The sequence below is a fragment of the Excalfactoria chinensis genome, chromosome 2 (genome assembly GCF_039878825.1).
Source record: "Excalfactoria chinensis isolate bCotChi1 chromosome 2, bCotChi1.hap2, whole genome shotgun sequence".
Classification (NCBI taxonomy): Eukaryota; Metazoa; Chordata; class Aves; order Galliformes; family Phasianidae; genus Excalfactoria; species Excalfactoria chinensis.
This window is the reverse complement of record NC_092826.1, coordinates 20,218,833-20,240,021: the sequence shown is the minus strand read 5'-3', so window position 1 is coordinate 20,240,021 and position 21,189 is coordinate 20,218,833. Positions and strand designations below refer to the sequence as shown.

Sequence of the window (21,189 nt, the reverse complement as noted above, 5' to 3'; positions counted from 1 at the left end):
TGTATTTGCTGAGAGATGTATTATTCTAAGGTGTCTTTTTTCCTTATCCTTCTTTTCCCAGGCAGGAACCTGTAGAGCTAAACCACCTTAGTGGACAAATTTCCAGTCTCCCATTTAACCAGAGAAGGTTTGAAATCATAGCATGTTATTGTTGCAGTTTCTGCAGCCCCATCCCAGCAAATGGCAGCCCCTCAGGTGGAGGCTATGAGCGTCCCAAGCCTGGGTTCAGCTCCAGAAAGCATCCCAGATAAGAGCAGTACAGGAGTGGAGTTCCTCCTTCTGGAAATGAAAGCAAGGACCACAGCGGGGACAAAGGGCAAGATTAGTTTGTCACGCTCCTTTCCAAAGTGAGATTCAGTTGATGTGCTGTAACATGGTTTTGTTTCACAACATCACCTACAATATGGAAGCATTATTACTAAGGCATTGCTTGCATGGCCTGCCTAGCAATCCCGGTGAGGGCATACATGCAAGCATGTGGTGCATGTGCCAGTACTCCCCTCCTGCATTATAGATGTTGTGTAGTAAGTCCAAGCAGAAGATGCATAGATAACTTTCAGTAGTGCAAAGCTACTGAAACAATCAGTGTTCTTCATACCTTGATAGGGCTTGACTGGACCACTGGTTAACTTTTATTTTCCCTTATCCTGAACAGCAATCATCAGACCTCTGGGAGAGCAGAAAGTTGCCAATTACTGCTGTTTGAGAAGCTGTTCTGTTTGAGGAATTTATCCTGACAGACAACTACAGACCAACTAATTGACAGGCGTAGCGTAGTGGCTGTGAAGTGGGAAAGCCTCCTTCATATAGACCACCTGCTTTCCAACAGGAGCTACCTTTGCTTCCCATAAGCTCACCCCAGCCAGCTGTTGCTCTGTGTGCCAGCGGAGGAGCAAGCTTCCATGGGGAGACCTGGCACAGGTTAGGGACTGCACCCTGAGAGAGGGACACTGCAAAATGTGCTCATTCTGCCAAAAAAAGGCTTGAAGACATGACCACGGTCATTCAAGTGCTACTTCTGCAGTCATTTCCTGTAGCAAGTTTTTAAATCTTTTTCTCATAGGTTTATAAACTTCTCATTAAAGTCTGTTTTAAGTCTTGTTAAGGTAATGACATGGTAAATGTTACAGGATGTTAATAAATTTTCCTTCTGGGGCCTGCAGTGACCATCCCCACGTAGTGAGAAGAAAGGCACTACAGAGGGACCTGGATAGACTGGATCGATAGGCCAAGGCTAACTGTATGAGTTTCAACAGGGCCAAGTGTCGGGTCCTGCATTTTGGTCACAACAACCCCAGGCAACCCTACAGGCTTGGGGAAGTGTGTCTGGAAAGCTGCCTGATGGAAAGGGACCTTGGTGTGCTGATGGACAGTCGGCTGAATATGAGCCAGCAGTGTGCCCAGGTGGCCAAGAAGGCCAATGGCATCCTGGCTTGTATCAAGAATGGTGTGGTGAGCAGGACTAGGGAAGTCATCCTGTCCCTGTACTCGGCATTGGTGAGGCCTCACCTCGAGTACTGTGTTCTGTTTTGGGCACCTCAGTACAGAAAGGACATTGAGGTGCTGCAGCAGGTCCAAAGAAGGGCAACAAGGCTTGTGAAGGGCTTGGAGACTATGCCCTATGAGGAGAGGCTGAAGGAACCGGAGCTGTTTAATCTGGGGAAAAGGAGGCTGAGGGGAGACCTGATTGCTGTCTTTCAGTATCTGAAAGGTACTTACAGTGAGAGTGGGGTTGGTCTCTTCTCACTGGTAACAGGTGACAGGATGAAGGGAAATGGTCTCAAGTTGTGCCAGGGTAAGTTTAGGTTGGATATCAGGAAAAAAGTCTTTACAGAAAGGGTTGTTAAGCACTGGCATAGGCTGCCCAGGGAGGTGCTTGAGTCACCATCCCTGGAGGTGTCTAAAAACCATTTGGATGTGGTATTCAGGGACATGATTTAGCGGAGGGTTGTTAGTGTAGTATGGTTGGGTCACGGTTGGACTCAATGATCTTTAAGGTCTTTTCCAATCTAAGCAATTTAATGATTCTATGATCTAGAAGGAGGAGGGTGCATCTCTGTTGTCCACCTCATGGTGTGCCTGGTATCACCACGCTGCAGTCATATCAAGAAAATACCATCCATTTATCATAGAATCATAGAATCATAGAATTACTCAGGTTGGAAAAGACCTTGAAGATCATCAAGTCCAACCGCAGCCTAACCAGTAGCCTATCTCTTAAAAAACAACCACAAAACAATACCACAACAACAAACCTCTGCTAAATCATATCCCTGAGTACCACATCCAAGCGGCTCTTAAACACATCCAGGGATGGCGATTCAACCACCTCCTTGGGGAGCCCATTCCAGTACCTAACCACCCTTTCTGTAAAGAAGTTCTTTCTAATATCCAACCTAAACTTGCCCTGGCGCAACTTGAGGCCATTTCCCCTCGTCCTGTCACAAGTCAGTAGTGAGAATAGACCTGCCCCACTCTCACTGTAAGAACCTTTCAGGTACTGGAAGACAGCAATAAGGTCTCCCCTCAGCCTCCTCTTCCTCAGACTAAACAGCCCCAGCTTCCTTAGTCTCTCCTCATAGGGCTGATTCTCCAAGCCCTTAACAAGCCTCGTTGCCCTTCTCTGGACCTGCTCCAGTACCTCCATGTCCTTCTTGTGCTGAGGTGCCCAAAACTGGACACAGTACTCGAGGTGAGGCCTCACCAATGCTGAGTACAGGGGCAGGATGACTTCCCTAGTCCTGCTCACCACACCATTCCTGATACAAGCCAGGATGCCATTGGCTTTCTTGGCCACCTGGGCACACTGCTGGCTCATATTCAGCCGACTGTCCATCAGCACACCAAGGTCCCTTTCCGTCTGGGAGCTTTCCAGCCACACCTCCCCAAGCCTGTAGGATTGCCTGGGGTTGTTATGACCAAAATGCAGGACCCGACACTTGGCCCTGTTGAAACTCATTCCATTAACCTTGGCCCATCGATCAAGTCTATCCAGGTCTCTCTGTAGTGCCCTTCTCCCCTCAGGCAGATCAACACTCCCTCCCAGCTTAGTGTCGTCTGCGAACTTACTGAGGGTGCACTCAATCCCCTCATCCAAATCATCAATGAAGATGTTAAACAGAAGCGGCCCAAGCACCGAGCCCTGGGGGACGCCACTTGTGACCGGCCGCCAACTGGATTCCACTCCATTGACCACAACTCTCTGGGCCCGGCCATCCAACCAGTTCTTCACCCAGCGGAGCGTGCACCCATCCAAACCACGGGCAGCCAGCTTCTCTACCAGAATGTTATGGGGGACAGTGTCAAAGGCCTTACTGAAGTCCAGGTAGACCACGTCGACAGCCTTTCCCTCATCTACTAAGCGGGTCACCTTGTCATAGAATGAAATCAGGTTAGTCAGGCAGGATCTACCATTCATAAACCCATGCTGACTAGGCCCGATCCCATGGCTGACCTTTAGTTCGTCCATGATGATACCTGAGATTATCCTTTCCATAACCTTCCCAGGCACCGAGGTGAGACTGATGGGCCTGTAGCTGCCAGGATCATCTTTCCGGCCCTTTTTGAAGATAGGCGTCACATTTGCCAGTCTCCAATCCACCGGGACATCCCCAGTCAGCCAAGACTGCTGAAAAATTATGGACAGTGGTTTGGCGACCACATCCGCCAACTCCCTCAGAACTCTAGGGTGCAACCCATCCGGCCCCATGGACTTATAAACATTCAGCTTTCTAAGTAGATCCAGAACCATCTCATCACGGATCACGCAAGGCTCTTTTGGTTCCCCCTTCCCGTCTACCAGTGTAGGGGGCTGCGTTCCCAGGGAGTTACAAGCATAACTATTGAAGACCGAGGCAAAGAAGGTATTAAGTACCTCAGCCTTGTCCCGATCCTCAGTGACCAAGTTGCCCTCAGAATCCAACAAGGGATGGGGATTTTCCTTAGCCTTCCTCTTGGTATTGATGTGTTTATAAAAACATTTACTATTCTCCTTGACCTTAGAAGCCAAGCTCAGTTCTAGCTGCGCCTTGGCCTTCCTAATTTTCTCCCTGCACAGCCTCACTACAAACCTGTAATCCTCATAAGTAGCTCCCCCATTCTTCCAGAGACCGTAAACTCTCTTTTTGTTCTTTAGATCAAGCCAAAGGTCTCTGGTCAGCCAGCCCGGCCTCCTCACCCGTCGGCTCATCTTTCGCGATTTTGGGACAGTCAGCTCCTGCGCCTTTAGGACAATTTCCTTAAAGTATTCCCAACCTTCCTGGGCTCCCACACTCTCCAAAGATACTCCCCAGGGGGCCCTCTCAACCATAGTCCTGAGGAGGTTGAAGTCCGCCCTCCGGAAGTCCAAGGTGGCAGTTCTGCTGACTCCCCTCCGCGGTTCGACAAGGATCGAGAAATCTAGCATTTCATGATCACTTTGTCCCAGACGGCCTCCAACCTTTACATCCCTCACCAGACCATCTCTGTTAACAAACAGCAGGTCCAGAGTTTTGTTTCCCCTCGTCGGCTCCTTCACCAACTGTGTCAGGAAGTTATCTCCCACACACTCTAGGAACCTCCGAGACTGTTCCCTGTCTGCTGTATTGTAATCCCAGCAGATGTCTGGGAAGTTGAAATCCCCCACCAGAATGAGGGGGAGTGACCTTGAGACCTCCCCCAATTGCCTATAAAGCATCTCATCCACCTCATCATCCTGGGTAGGTGGCCTGTAGCAAACTCCCACAATAACATCGGTATTGTTGGCCTTGGTTTTTATTCTGATCCATAAGCTTTCAACCCTGTCATCATCATTATTGATTTCCACGCATTCACAATCTTTTTTAACATAGAGAGCTACACCACCACCTTTCCTACCTAGCCTATTTTTTTTAAAAAGTTGGTAGCCCTCAATCACTGCACTCCATGTGTGGGAGTCATTCCACCATGTTTCAGTGACGGCAACTATATCAAAATTTTCTGAACAAACAATGGCCTCCAGCTCCTCTTGTTTATTACCCATGCTGCGTGCATTAGCATAAAGGCACCTGAGCTTGGCCTCCTTGCGATCAGCAGCAGCCCTAATAGCCTTGTGACTACTATTAGGCGTTTCCACAGCCACCAGCTTAACACCAGCCCTCGTGTTTTTCCTACAAGGAGGCAAGTCATCCTCCTCCTTCACCAAGGGCCAAGACCTTAGGGGTTTAGAAGCATACCCCTCTCCTGCAAGCACAGGGACATTGCATGCAGTTTCCATTTTGGTGACCCCAGCTACTGCCCCACCCCCCTTCATAACTAGTTTAAAGCCCTCTGGATGAACCTACCCAATTCTCTCCTTAAGATCCCTTTTGACCGGTGGAACCCAAGGTCAAAAAACCCAAACCCCTGCCGGGCACACCAAGCTCGGAGCCAGGTATTGATCTGTTGGCCCATTATATTGAATCCCTCATTCTTCCCTGAAGCAGGTGGGATAGAGTTGAACACAACTTGTGCTCCCGAACCCTTTACCTGTCGCCCCAAAGCTCTGAAATCCTTTTTCAGAGTCCTCATGGAAGTTCTGCCTACCTCATCACTACCAACTTGGAACATTAATAGGGGATAGTAGTCAGAGGGGTGGACTAGGGAAGGAAGCTTCATCCTTACATCCTTAACCCGGGCACCCGGGAGGCAGCAGACCTCTCTATGTAGAGGGTCTGGCCGACATATTGGCCCTTCTGCTCCCTTCAGCGCAGAGTCACCAATAACGATGACCCGTCGTTTTTTCTTTGATGGCGATGTTCTAATGGTGGGTGAGGAACGGATGGACTTGGGGGGCACCACCAACTGAGGAGTACTACCATCATCACCATCCGAGGACCTACTCAGCTTAGGGGGTTCCCTTTTAGGTAGTTCCTCCACCCTCTCTCCACTCACCTCCTGATTGATTTCCAGTGCCTGAAACCTATTGCTCAGGGAGAGTGGTGGACACGGGGCAGGCAGGCAGGGGGGATACCCACGACGGCGAGTTGGAATTCTCTGCCAGCCCTCCTCAGTGGTAGGGATTGTCCTCCTGTGGTAGGGCAGGGGGTCCACCACCTTCCTGGTGTTTTTTCCATACTCCTCACCCTGCTTCTTACTCCCACGTTCTCTGGTGGCCCTTAGCCGCTGCACTTCCTCCCTGAGTTCCACCACCAGGCTTAGCAGCTCGTCCACCTGCTCACATCTCACGCAGGTGGGGGCCCTGCCACCCTCCCCAGGCAGCAACAACTCCAGGCACTCCATACAGCCAGGAACCTGAACTGCGGCATTCCTGGCCTGGCCCTCTGTCTGAGTTGCCACAGTTTTGGAAGAGTAGGATCTCTTCCTGGTGGAGACCATGATTATACTGTAGTCCCAAGAACAGCAAGAAGAGCGTAGGAAAAACTAAAGGCTAATACTTACAGCCCCTGCTACTTCAGCCACTACCTATAAGCACAGCTTACTATGAGCAGATAAAGTGACTACCACGCTGGTGTAAGCTGTGGGCGGAAGCTCTTTTATGAAAAGAAAGTTTATGAATGTGAGTGAAAACAAAAATAAAATCACAAACCCCAAAGATGATGTATTTGTTGACCTATTTATGACCTGACGAACTAACTGTGATCCTGAGAGCTTGCCTGTTGTTTCCACTTACGTCACCTGGTCTAATAAAAGATACCACCTCTTCCTAAAAAATGGCATTGTGTTTGTTTATCCTGGTTTTGGAAGAACCTGTCAACTTAGGATTGCTATATTGTGTAAAGGTTCCGTAGCTTTTCTGTGATATCAGATGGTACTGTAAATAAAACAGATCTTTTTTACAGTCATAACCTTGGCTATCCTTGAGAAGGGCAGCTGTCAGAAAGTCTCTGGCTATAAAATCCCCAGTGGAGCTAAAATCCAGGTCAGGTTGTTGTCCCAGGTTTGAAAGGTGAAGCTCAGTTAGAAGTGTACAGTATCCAGAATCACAGAATTATAGGGGTTGGAAGGGACCTCTAGAGATCATCGAGTCCAACCCCCCAGAAAGTGGCTGAATCATCTGTTGGTGTTTTTTTAACAAACGTGTTATTGACATACATTCTTTAAAATACCCATGCTGAAAACAGCCCGTTTCAGCTTTACTGTTTTGTTTTGAAATAATCTAATTAGGAAATAGTAGATCTCGGGTTTCTACTGCATTGAAATTTCTGAGCTTCGTTATTAACAAAACTGACAGTAGATAACAGCGTGAACGAGCTTAGTTAAATATATTCTGATTAAATAAGATCACAATAAATTTTCCTAAGACCAATTGGCCATATTCAATATGGCTTTACATGTAAATGGGTGGAAAAACTGCAGCATTTTTCCAAGCAGGAGGCATGAGATTACTATAATCCATAGCCTCCACCACAGTATTAATTAGCATGGCTCACTAACCAAGGACGTAATATTTGTAAATGAAACTCTAGAAGGGCATCAGTAAAGAACAGGATGTTGAAGCCAAATGGAAAACATGAACCAATAAAAAGGCTGAACTAGCTAGAAGTGCAAGCTCAGCCTTTGAAGTTAGTTCAAGTACTGCATGCTTTAATTTTGGTGTAATCTTATGAAGGGGGTACAAACAAGAACTCAGAAACAGATTTTGTAACATTTGGCCCAATTGTAGATGAATCAGTTTGTTGATGGTTACCAACAATTGCACTGCCAGAGAAGCTGTGGTCTTTGTTAAATTAGATTGAATAATTGGCTTCAGTGGGAGTTTCGGGTGCAGAGCAAATGAAGTGTCATGGCCCTCGACTGTCGTAAGATTCCTTAGCAGAGGCTCAGGGTTTGTGTTCAGAACAACCTGAGTATGGATTTGGAGAAAATAAGTCCCTCAAGAGTTCCTCTACTCATTCCTCTGCCCCAGCGTGTGTCTGAAAATACTTAGTTGTTCCTGGCAGATGTGCATACCTTATCTGTTTTTAGTACCCCTTTGATGACAATAAGGATACCAAGAGCTCTCTGGGTAGTTTGTTCCAACGCTTAACTGGTGTCTCAGCATACAGTCCGTGATTAGTACTACGCTGTCTTGGCAAACCCAACCAAGCCTGTGTATTTTTGTGTTTTTATCGTGTTCCACGTTGTTTTAGAACACGCTTTCATGTGGAGCTGCAGTGACACACATGCACACAAAAAGGGCCGTTTCCTTGTTTTCTTTCCAGGGGGGAAAAAGAAAGGGTTTTTTTGGTTTTGTCATTTGGAGAGCATTCTGAAGGCCTGCAAGTGCCAGGTGCTGAGCACCTCTGGAGACACAAAGTGGGAGTGTATTTTTCAAGATACTAAGCAGATTTCAGGATGAAGCAGCCAGGAGTTCGGATGATCTCTGAACTGGAGGATATGGCTGGAAGATGAATGCTTATATACTCGCGGTTTTCAGATCAAGTATCCAGCTCATTAGCTTGAAAATACTAATCATTTATCACAGTCTTTAGTGAGTGGCCCAACATATGCTGTTAATTATGACCTTTTCATTTGAAAGAAGAAAAAACAGGAAAAGTTCATTTTTCCTTTCATATGCTTTCTAGAGCCCAAAGAACTCCCGAAAAATGCACTTATTTTCTCTTCCCAGCAGCCGTGCAGACCTCTGCGAAGAGCCACATGCCTCAACAAAGAAAGCATAAGGACTCCATCCTCTGAAATGCGAGTACAAGATGAATCATTTTAATGAAACAAAAGACATTCATTTTCAAAAAATTATACAGAAGCAACACAGTGGAAAACTTCATTAGGAAAAAGATGATTGTACATCAAGCTTCAGTCCCATGTCGTTATGACAGTAAAATAATCTACTGAAGCATGGTAATTTTATGCTTCAGTATAAAATGCTAGTATAAAATGCTTTTGTGCTAGATACATAGATATATGTATCTAGTGTAAATACATGCATACAAACACATGAATCGGTGAAGCAGAGATTTTTTAGATACATATACATACCTACACACATGTACAAGTATCCAAAATGGTAAAGGTGAACATTACTCCAGAGCTGTGACTGATATTGTTCCCAAAATAGCTCTGTCAGGGATGAGTGCAGCTCAGACCAGTCAGGGTTGAAGGCTTATAAAACCAGCATTGATCACCTGGGTCTATGGCTGGGATGAAACCACGCCTACAGGTGAAAAATACAAAGTATGCTAAAAGCTGGTTGGTTGCATTTACTGAGCCACGGTCACCACAGACTATTTTAATGAACATTTCCAGTGAAATCTCTGTATTTACTGGCTTTGACAGATGAGGAATATTGCACAAGCTATTGTGTGCCTGTGCATTCCTTGAGTGTGATGCTGCGTGTTTTTTCTTGTCTTGTCATTTGTTTCATTTAACTTTCTCATTAATGGCACAATTGCTTTGCTTTGTTAAAATCCCTTTTCTGAGAAGAGAGTGTTACTTTCTTTTTAAACTTCTTGCCAACAGAAGTTTTTCAGTTCATATGGTACAGAGGAATGGTGTACGAGGTCGTTTTAGAGGAAAAAGAAATATCTCCAATTAAAAGCACAAACCCACTTACTACATTTGCTTTTGACTTGAAATAAAAAGTTAACTTGAGAGGTGCAAATAGTTCATCGGCACACTGAACAAATGCATAATTAACATGTGGAATAAGCAGTGTTGTTGTCAACGCTTTCACATATGTTACTATGAAACTTAAATATATTTGTTTAGTTAGAGAAGTACAGGAAAATCCAACTAAATGCAGCCTGCGCTTGAGATATAAGTCAGCTTGGCTAAATGAATATTAAAAATGAGAGAATCTCATCAATTTCCTTGACTACCCTTAACATACTATGACAGCTTAATGGGTCCTGCATAATTCCAATCTGCCCTTGCACTCTGAGAAATTATTACTTGGTGGAGAAGTATCCGCCGTGGCCGTTGTGTAAATGCTTTATTCAATCACCGGTAGAAATCAAAATGTAGGGGTTCATTAGAAGATAGATAGAAAGTGTAGATTTCAGTGTTTTCTATTAATCCAGCATGCAGGACTGACAGAACCTTGTTTGAAGACCACATAATAAGAGAAAAAATAAATAAATAAAAAACCATATAGCAATACCATGTGGCTTCTGATTTGGGAACTACAATTTAGCCTATTAGACATGGATCCGTTCCAAAAGTGCACATTCAAACAATCATGCATGAAGGACTTAGAAACACAGATGTGAATTATAACTCTCTGAAATCCTGGGAATGTTCTAAATCAGGCCATTAAAGGTAGGCTCGGGCTGGGAGTACGGATCCACAGCTAAAATTTTTGTGCAATCCTGTCTTTCCCAAACGTTTTTACAACCACTACTTGAATGTGTTTAAACCAATGTTCCATTAGCTTAGAAAAGAAGCGTATAGCCCCACCTCAGCTGCGTTCAGGTGTGATTCACAATGACTGACTAAAAGCATTTCTGTAAAGAGGCAGAAGCAAAAATCATCAGTGAAATGTAATGGGTCAGTTTAAAAAGGTCCAATTCAAGATGGGAGTGCTGCGGCTATTTTAGCACTAGGCATGGGGATCAGTTGGGCCTAGTATTTAACGTGAGAAACATTTTAAATAACAAAGATTATATTTTCTAAATTGGGGGCAGAACTTTGACGCACCTGATCTGTTTTCAATCATTGTTACATACACACACATGAAAAAAAGCTCAAGTTTTGATTAGAGTACTGGAAGGCTGAGGCTGGCCATCTCACAGTGTGCAAGTGATAGAAAGCAGACAGAAAATGTCCCTGGGTCTGTAGTACCGTATGAGACTGAAGGCACAAACAGAGCTCAGTGTCTAAGACTGATCCCATTGATTGTACCCTAAGAAACAGTCACGAAACAGAAAAGATGATGAGGGCTATGGAGGCACTCGCACAGCACCATTGTACAGACACAAATGAGAACACATTCTGCTCCTTTCTAAATGCTCTGGTCACCACCACTGCCACAACGCTTGAAAGCTACGGTAAGAATGCATGTCAATAACATCATCCAGCACTATGCGTCCTCAGGAATTCATCTCACAGTCTGATGCTTAATGTCATGCTGTAGCAGGACAGAAGTCAAAGCAAAACATATCGAGGCCCTTAAGCGTGTAGTCGTAACTTACGCTGAGATCAGAAGTATTTCAGTCATCAGTTTCAAGACTGCACCCTTTATGCTAAGCTGTGTCTGGCATGCAAAGACTGTAAAATATTTTAATAAACATGCCAGGTTTGATGAGAGAGAAGTGAAATACACAGTAAGAGCATCTCAGTGTAAATATTTATGAATCCAAACGATGGTTTAAAAAATTGCAAAATAGTTCCAATATGCTGCATTTCTTGGGAGTAAACAACAAAAGTCTGATTAGACTCTGTATGTTATTAGGCCCCGTAGTTTGAAGTCCACTAAAGCATAAAACCAAAACCATCCAGAAAAATTTCTACATTTGCAGCTTTCTAAAAATATAGCTGCTTTTATTGTCTGTCCCACACAGAACTGTTCTCCTACAGTGCTGTAGATTTCTAAAATTCCATAGTATGGATACTTAAACTAAATAAGGAATATGTTTTTATTTTCCTATATTTTCCTAAAGGAAGAGATGCTAGATTTACTGAGGGAAGCTTTTCTAGACCTTTAAAACTGCCAAGCTTACTTTGGTGGTGGATCAGCAGCCTGACGGGGGGTGTATCTCAAGAATAAGACCAAAAGGCAAGAGTTGTGTAAGCAAGCTTTCTGATGTGACATGAAATGATTCTTTAGACCAAAGCCATCTAGTTTGTCCCTACACCTGGTCAGTTCCCAGTCTCTGTGCTGCAAGTGGCAGCACTCCTTATTTGACTCCTAGAGAAGATACTAAAAGCACCGTTCTGTTTCGGATGTATCACTAACTAACAGTAATGGGGTATCCGCTTTTACATGAGATTAGATTCGGCAATGCAGATGATATTTTTAATTTTATAAGTATGATTCAAGTAAAATCTACCAGCATTTTCTACGTGTTATTTAACTGTCTCAAAATGCCGTGTTGGCAAGGTTACAACAAAACAGAAACTGACTGCCATGCTCCAGCATTTGGTTGCATGCACTCTACTGACCACAGAAGCAGAAGGTGGCTGTCCGCATGTTTTTCAGACTGACATACATCACTGCATTTGTGGCATTTCATGATGATTCTTTGCCTTTCACATTAATGAGTGGTAGCCCACACAGCACCACATGTGCTCTGCTCACTGCAAGATGCTGCATTCCACTCTCCTCAGATGCACTGAGCGTTAAAGTTCAGTGCATCTGTGAAATTTGGGATAATTTGAAGAACAGGAATAGAAGTTTTACATTTTACTCCCTTCTTGTAGCTTCCACCCAATGTGTCTTTCTCAGGTGAGAAAGGCACACTCTCACTCTCACACATGAGCAAACAACACAAACACACAAGGAATAGAGATAAGCATGAAGCAAACAGTTTCTGTGGGGAAGTAAGAACTGAACTGACGATCTCCCTTATTCCTTCTTTAAAGCCATGTGGGCAGAGTATCTACAGCTGTAAAAGTGCACATGGTCCTTCCCAGCCAGCCTCTCTAAAGAAACTTCTGACAGCAATTCCGTACAATACCAGATCATTGTGCTTGAAGAGTGAAAAAGACCATCAGTGGACTTACACCGTCACTCCACACTGAAGAGGAAAGCACTCATAAGTTGCCCTTAGCAGGATGATCTAAGAGCTCCGAGTGAAGGCTTTTGATTTCTGACAACTTACATAGGTTCCCTCTTCTTGTTCAAAAAGCTGGAAAAGGAGCAGAAGACAATCCCATCCCTAACCAAGGGATAAGCTCCTGGCAACTCAGCAAGCTGGAGCTCACTGATCTAACTTTTTCTTACATGCATTAGAAACATGTAGAGAAGACTAGATGAAATGCCTTTGTGGCTGGTGAATGATATTTTAGAAGGTCTGAACAGTCCTGTCCCTGCCTAGCAGTGAATTCTGCCTCTGCCCTTCTCTAACTCCCCAACATCAACTCTTCCCCGGTGTTTTTATAGCTCTTAAAGATTTAAAAGAAAAATAAGGGAGAGCTACCAAAGAGCTATGAATTCCCGAAATCTTCCAGTCTATCATTCCATGGGAGGAATGACACTTTATAACAGTTACCAGTCAGATCAGCATCCTGATGTGCTTCTTTCATGTGGATGAGGAGTCTGAAATGAGGCTGAAGTTTGCTTTGGACTGGGAATCAGACTGGACTGAGAGCAAACTACAACAGGGTTTGATTTTAGGATGGTTCAGATGCCTCATGGATTATTCTTGATGAACAGAAGTTGTATGAATCACAGTACTGAGACAATAGCGTGCTGAGCCACAGTGCTTCAGAGCTGTCAATTAATGCAGTGTTTTATTCTTTCATTAGATTAAGCACTGAAAAAGTTGGCTTGATTTCAAGATCTTTAGTACCATGACTACATCATTGTTTTTACTGTGCATACTTCATGGAATCTTATTGATTTCAGCCTCAAGGTGTACTACTAAGCAAATAAATGACACACGAGTCAGTATCACGACCATGTTTATGAGGAATACAGTGGAAGATGTTTCTTTTCTACCCTTGACTACTCTCACAGTTCTTAATAACAATCCAAGTTGTTGGTTTTGCTCCAGAAGTACAAACCTTGCACACACGTTAGTTTTATAACTTGCCCACCTGCGGTGAATGTGTCTGCATTTCCTTCTTCAGGGGGATTTTAACCTGCCTGCAAAAGGTATCAGAGTGTGATTGCTGGGTGGCAGACAGCTGAAATAGTCAGAACAATTATTCAACAAATGCATCAAAAATTGGTAGAAAACATCTGACAAACAAGGTGTGCTGGGTTGGACCTGGATAACAGACAGTCTCCCACCCGGCTGCCCACTTACTTTGAACAATGAGGGGAGAAAATAGAACAAGAGAGAGAAAAGTTGTGGGTCAAGATAAAGACAAGGAGACTACAAATCATTTATCACAGCTAGCTTTTAAGAATCCAAATTTCAAAGCACACTTGTTAACTGTCTGGTACTCACTTTCTATTTTTTGGGAAGATCTGAGTGTTTCTTCAAAGTCATACTATTCTTTGGAGAAATTGCGGGCTTTACAGAGTTTCTAGGCTTTGAGAAGGACATAGACGAGGAACCTGTACAGAAAAAGAAAATTAAAATGATATGAAATTGAATGTTTTAATATCACAGTGCTATTTCTAGCCTTGCTGCTAAGTGGAGCTACTTAAAGAAAAAACAGGTCATAATATCCTTGAGGAAGATAGTGGGTGGATACTCACAGAAGCACAAAGCAATGTCTCATAGAAGCCCTGAAACTATACTGACAAACTGGTGAAAAGACAAGTTCAATATCTATTGTATATAGGGTACCGAAGTACAAGAAGCCAGGAATGTGAAAATTATATGTGACTTAAACAGAACTGCTGTGTCACAGTGAAGAATGAAGCAATGGAATGGCCAATTTTCCTCTCTGCAGAATGGTCTTTGCAGTAGAGACAATGTGGGTACCACGCAACTTTCCCTTTTTTTTTCTGTGCCACATGCCCTGCACAGGTGCAGTCTTGAATATCTCCAGAGAAGGAGACTCCACAACCTCCCTGGGCAGCCTGTTCCAGTGCTCCAACACCCTCACCCTCGCCATGGAGTTCTTTTGCATATCAGAGCAGAAGTTCCTATGCTCCAGTTTATGGCCATTTCCCCGTGCATTATAACCTGTAAATAATGATGATGAGCTTCTCTCCAGATCTTCTTGCATTTTAAGGAGTACTCTCTCCTGCTCCAAGGCTTCTATGTACTTGGAATAGGACCAGGAAGCCTGCAAGAATCATTAGAAAAATCAGCATCCTGACCACATCACTAGTAGTTCACGGTCCATTTCAACCATGAGATAAAGAACTTGTTCACGCTATGTCCCATCTGTTGAATAATCTCAGTTATTGAAAGGAGAACTTTTATCATTACAGTACCAGAATCATGTGAAAAATAATCTCTCTACAAATGAGCAAATTTCAAAACAGCAATTTAACAAACTCTGACTTTCTTCTTCAGAAATTAAATACAGCAGACTTTTCTCCTTTCAGAGCTGCAGCATTCAGTGCTTTTGAGGACTTCATTTTATATCCTTGACGCATCCTTCCAGTGTGCCATTTCTTAAACCACATTTCAAAACTCATCAGCCTGACCATTCGTTCTGCCTGCTCCCTCCAGCAGAATGATGTTACCCCTAGAAAAGAACTGTCCACACATGTCTTTCTTGAAGAAATGTTGCTTTTAACATTGAAACAAACGCAGTTCAGGTTCCATGCAAACTTCAGGTCACTCTTCCAAATCAGAATAGGAACTGTTCTGTGATTTCCTTACAAAATGAGAAGTTTGGGGCCCATCTGTCATTTTGTGTCTTAGAAGGAACTTATAGTACATATGCCCCTGTTATATTATGTCAGTGTCAGTGCAGCTATGAACAATTACTTCATATGTCCAAGTTGGAGTGCATATTCTTCACGTTTCTGCAATAAAATGACTGCTACCTTTTCACTACAGATTTGATGCATCATTAAATACAACAAGTATTTAATGATTAATTAATTTATCATTATCTGCAACAAGTACTACGTGGCTATTTTCTGTCTCATTTTCTGTATAAATACCTGGATTTCATAAATGAGTTCATCTTCATATTTTGATGCGTGAGTCGAAAAGGACTCAAACCTAAACCAATTTTTTTCAAGCTATGGATTTGCCAAGTAATGAAAAATTTCTTGTTCTAGACTTGAACTTCCACTCCTTCAACTTACATTGTAATAGATATTCTTTTTAAATCCCCTTACCTAAAGATCTTAGTACGTTTTATGTAATATTACTACTCAGAAACTAAGTCAGCAAGAGAGACATTTAGGAAGGAGAAGAGGGGAAGGGGAAGGGGAAGAGGGAAGGGAAAAAGGGGAAGGGGAAGAGGGAAGGGAAAAAGGGGAAGGGGAAGAGGGAAGGGAAAAAGGGGAAGGGGAAGAGGGAAGGGAAAAAGGGGAAGGGGAAGAGGGAAGGGAAAAAGGGGAAGGGGAAGAGGGAAGGGAAAAAGGGGAAGGGTGAGGGTGGGAGAGAAGGAGGGAGGGAGGGAGGGAGGGAGGGAGGGAGGAAGGGAGGAAGGGAGGAAGGGAGGAAGGGAGGAAGGGAGGAAGGAAGGAAGGAAGGAAGGAAGGAAGGAAGGAAGGAAGGAAGGAAGGAAGGAAGGAAGGAAGGAAGGAAGGAAGGAAGGAAGGAAGGAAGGAAGGAAGGAAGGAAGGAAGGAAGGAAGGAAGGAAGGAAGGAAGGAAGGAAGGAAGGAAGGAAGGAAGGAAGGAAGGAAGGAAGGAAGGAAGGAAGGAAGGAAGGAAGGAAGGAAGGAAGGAAGGAAGGAAGGAAGGAATAATAGCAAACTTAATAGTAGAAGAATGAACAATTATTGAAGAACTATGTGATAATATTCTAAACCAAATCCACCTTCTCATTCTCCCAAGATCATTTAATCTCTCTTATATGATGATATATATAGCTTGCTTGCTATTCACCTGCCTCCCATATCCATATCCATATCCATATCCGTATCCATATCCAGATTCATATCCATATCCATCTGAAACTGATGTCGGCCTTCTCTCCTCACCAGTCTGATGTCCCAGAACACTGCTTGCTACTTCTTTACCCTGACAATAATAATAACTCCCAATTAGACCTAAAGCTACTGGGTTAAAGTAAAAAGAAAACCTGAGGAAGTAAAATCTGTCATTCAAAATATGTCAGTATTATAAGCAGTATAATAAGCAGTATAAGTTTTTACTATGAATATGTTGTTGACAATTTTGTAATGCTCAGTTTTATAATTCATCACCTTGTGCATACTGAAAAACATCAGGAAATACCATTTTGTTAATAGCTGTTTCTTAACAACTACAGTTTCTAAACAACTACATTTTCTTAACAACAGTAATTGTTGTTTCTTTGCCCTCAAAGATTCCTGAGCAGTATCTTCATGCAGGCTGCCTTTGGTTCAGATTTAATACTTTTCTCAAGATTGAGCTGTTGCTCAGTGAGAGGGAGCACCTGCAACAGAACTTACTTTAAGGACAGCAAGAGCATAGCGATACCCTAATTTAGCCTTAGGTATAAATGCAGAACATGGGACTTCCCATGATTAATTCTACCTTGGTTTAGAAGTTTTGAATGAACTACAGTAATCATGTTAGGAAAGTGCAATCTTGTTTGAAACACTTACAGTGAAGGACAAGGCATTCCAACCCTTGGTAATCTGCTCTAGTGAGTAAGTATTTGTCACCTTAGTGTTGTTTCATTCTTTTATTAAGGCTGCACTTTTGCATATTCTCTCAGATGATCCCAAAACTCTTTATGGATGTTACTCAGTGTTCATATTTAACATCACATAATTAACTCCACAACGTCTCCAAGAGGCAAATCACTCAGGAAGTCCCCAGAAGATGTGGAGAAAGACCAGAATCCTACTTCCTTGCTCCTAAGGTGCTCATTCCTTCCTCATCATCCTCACTGTCCAATAGCCCTGTCATCTACAGTGCCCAGGCAGCATGGTGTTTATCTTCTCTCTGCAGGTAGGCTCGCTGACACCTGTAGGACCATCAGTTATTGGAACAGGGAGGCCAAAGCCAGTACAGAATACTGTGTATACTAATATACCACCACTTATATTTGCTGTGTTTCTAAGTGTAAATGGTAAATTAAACCAATTCTTTAGTAATGCCTTCCATAATAAATCAGCATTATGGCAATGCTGTCCATGATGTTACACCACTTACTAACAAATAAATTTACTACTAAAATGCTTTAAAAGAGATAGATATGGTAAAGTGAGATAAATGTAGACGTCTTTCACCTTTCTCTGTTAAAAGCAGAGAACTTGCAGTGTAAGTTCCCACTATTTTGTATGCTTGACATCTAAAATCTAAAAAATCTGTTTTGAAGGTAAAGGGCAATTGTGCATGCAATGAATTACAAATACTGGCAAAAGCAGTCTGCAAAAAGGGACTAATTGCATTTTTTTAAAGTATGTGGCATGTGAAGTTACCAGAGGAACAAATCCACAGAAGGGCCAAAGATGAGCCTAAATAGCTGTGACGCATTAAGTACAAACATGAAAAGGGAGAAGTAAACCATTCTCTCCCAAAGCAGAATATTTTAAAGCAACTATTTCAGCTCTATACTGAAGCAAAGACACTGTGCCACGTATTGCAGCTTACCTTGCACCATACCTTCTCATTCCTGCCTCCCAGACACAAACTGCAAGTTGTCTCTGCTGTACAGAGCATGGTTTCCCTAATGTCAGCCAGGCCCTGCACTGACACCACAGCCAGGAGGCCTTAAGCAGCACCTGGCCCACACATACAAACTCAGCGTCCACAAAAAGTACTGAGATAGTCAAATAATACTGAGTCATGCATCATTATTCAGTGAAAACCACCTTGTTTTTCCTTCATGCAGCATAATGGTCCAGCTGCCTTATCTGGTCAGTTCAGACAGCGATGCAAACCTACAATAAATCAACCACCTCAGGGACACATTTCTGAGAAAGGAGAAAGTACAGTTCCACCCCCAGGATGACACTTGTTCAGTTTGGCAGGAAACCAAAAAGGCAAATTATATCTGTGGGGGAAAAATGCCCTAAGAAAATATATAATTTCTAATGTTTGCCAGAGGTGCCCACTCCTTCAACATGAGCTTGGTGAATAGTTGTGTTGTCACCAAGGGGACAGAAATCTCACATAAGAGAGCGTGGAATAGCGAACATTTATAGACAGAGGGGGGGAAAGGTTTCAAAGACTTATCTGCTCCACCTATTCTTTCAAGAGAAAGTAACTAGTTTAGTGATCTTTTTTTATATTGTATTTGTTTTGTTTTGGTGAATAGCCTGTAAACTGTTTGCTGAGCTGCATTCCCTGCCTGTCAGTTTCTAAAGTTTCTTACCCATTTTACCAGCTTACAAGAGTAATTCACCTTTCCCATTTGTTCCCCATAAAAGCTAGGTTTTTATCCTCTTGGCCAAGATTTGCTCTTTACTTCCTTGATCTTAATCAGAAATCTTATAGACAGGCAACAAACAGATGGAAAAAATAAGTCTGCGAAAACACAAACGTGTATTACATTGAAATATTGCATTCTTGCACTATAAGCGTTGCCAATGGCCTTGCCAGACATATCTGAATGAAGGCAGTGGGCTTTGGAGAAAGCAACATGAATTCTTGAATTTTAGACTTTCCTTGACATTGCTGTGCCGCTCTGCATAACACTTCCCTGGCTCTCAGTGTTCATATGTCTAAAAAGAAGATAACAATGTGTACCTGTTCCTACAGGCATACGTGTCAGTCTGTCCAATTACGTGGATATCACCGTGAGTAATGTCTCAACACACGTATACAAGGCATTTAAAATATGTAAATGTCTTTTAATGCTATTGATGACATTTGCAAGTTTAATCATTTCCCTGCCTTTGAAATGATGTTCTCCCCTCCACGCTGGCCAAGCAATTACATTTTCTAAAAAATAAGCTGTTGCAAAGCCTACAATCAATAGCAAAATATATACATAACAATAATAACGTTCAAAGAAAAACAAATTTACAAGTGATATTACCGGAGGGATCACAGTTCTATTAATGCGCTGACACTTTGTGGAAACTCACTGTGAACAGTCTTGCAATTTCAGTGTCAAAGCTGAGAAATAAGAAAAGCCAAAGAGTGCACAAAGCAACTAGCACGTATTTTAAATAATAACAGGCAGACTTTTCAAATGCTATTTCTCAACAATAAATATGAAATTGTTTTGCTTAATTGCTTGGTTTTTTTTTTTCAGTAGTGACTCAGCAGGATTGTAAGCTCTAGAAAAGGACAGTACACATGGAAGTGTAAGCAGGTTTGCAGTCACCCATCGTACACATGCATGTATTTTAAAGTCAGCCCTCTTTTCTGCTCTTCTCTTGGCACAAAAGATCACTAAAATACATAATATAATACATAATACTTAATGGAAGTAGGATTCCAATGACTCATCTGCTTCAAGTTAAACATATGTATATACATGCATTGGCAGGATTGGGAACTAACCATCCTGAGACGATATCGCATGTAAAGCTTGAATTCTAACAGAAAGATTTCAGTAGCTTTAGTTCGAGCTGAGAAACAGATATTTGTATTTCTATCCGTTTGCCCTTGAAACAGATTTGATTCAGTCCGTCGGCTCTCACCTGAGACTTGGCAAGCCTTTCCTCTGGTGTTTTCCTTTCCTTTGTCTGCATCTGTTTTCTTTTTTTTCTCTCCAAGGCAAGTAAAATTTTGTCACTGGACAAACGGCTTCGAAACTCACAAAATTTTGGCCAAAATTTGAACAGCAGGGCAAAAATAGTCATCTGTGCAGAACAAAACAAAAAAGAAAGTCAACCTCGACTGTGTTGGGAAGTCAGGGTTTCCTGTAAAATAAAATGCAGTTTACCATGAGAATGAAATAACTACTTCTTTTTGAATACACAGCCTTGTTCCTCCTACGTACTATGTCCTGACATTGCAACCCAGCTTTGCTCGGCACATGCTTTTCATCAGCGTGTTTATTACTGGTGAGAAATCTTCCTAAAACACAGTTAAAAGGCACTTTCTTCTTTTATATTTCCCTAAACAATTGTTTGCATTAATGAAAACATCCATCTTTTTTTTTTTTTTTTTTTTACAAGTATTCTTGATAAAATATACACCAGTAGAATTTCTTTTGCACGGCTGTACTGCTCAAGTATTTCAAATATTCAGTTCATTAGGGAGAGAGGTTTTTTCCTCCTTAAGAGAAAGGAAATACTTTTTTTGCCTCTGGAAAGGCTCTTAAACCACATAACAGATCTATGAGCAAATCTTGGATAATTTTTAAATGATATAATCTCTCACAGGGTCTTTTTTGAACTAGAATAAGAAAAACAATTTTTACAGAGCAAGCAGAGGGGCTCAGCGAATTCTGTTGCTGCACGTTCTAAGGCTCACAGTTTTCATTTTATTTAGATCTTTATTTCTCATTCAGAAAGTTGGCTTCTACGGAGTTGAGCACGCTCAGCACCTCACCCCCTTCTCTGACAAACTGTAGTTCAACCAAAATATCTGATGGACTTACACTTGAGTTTTCAATGCTTTTAGAAGATGCGTCGTCGAAGTTAGTAGCAAGGAATAAGAAA

At 42.6% G+C, this 21,189-nt stretch overlaps 1 protein-coding gene across 1 annotated transcript in view; it reads right to left on the bottom strand.

Annotated features, from left to right (window-relative positions):
• Window positions 1-14,074: 14,074 nt before the first annotated feature.
• RGS22 (regulator of G protein signaling 22) overlaps window positions 14,075-21,189 on the bottom strand; it is a 55,546-nt gene continuing 48,431 nt past the window's right edge. Inside the window, exons 23-26 of the mRNA XM_072327240.1 lie at window positions 20,224-20,385; window positions 16,526-16,660; window positions 14,614-14,796; window positions 14,075-14,116 (exon numbers count right to left, since the gene is read on the bottom strand). Of these exons, the coding sequence (XP_072183341.1) occupies window positions 14,075-14,116; window positions 14,614-14,796; window positions 16,526-16,660; window positions 20,224-20,385 (522 nt within the window). The remainder of the gene's footprint in view (window positions 14,117-14,613; window positions 14,797-16,525; window positions 16,661-20,223; window positions 20,386-21,189) is intronic.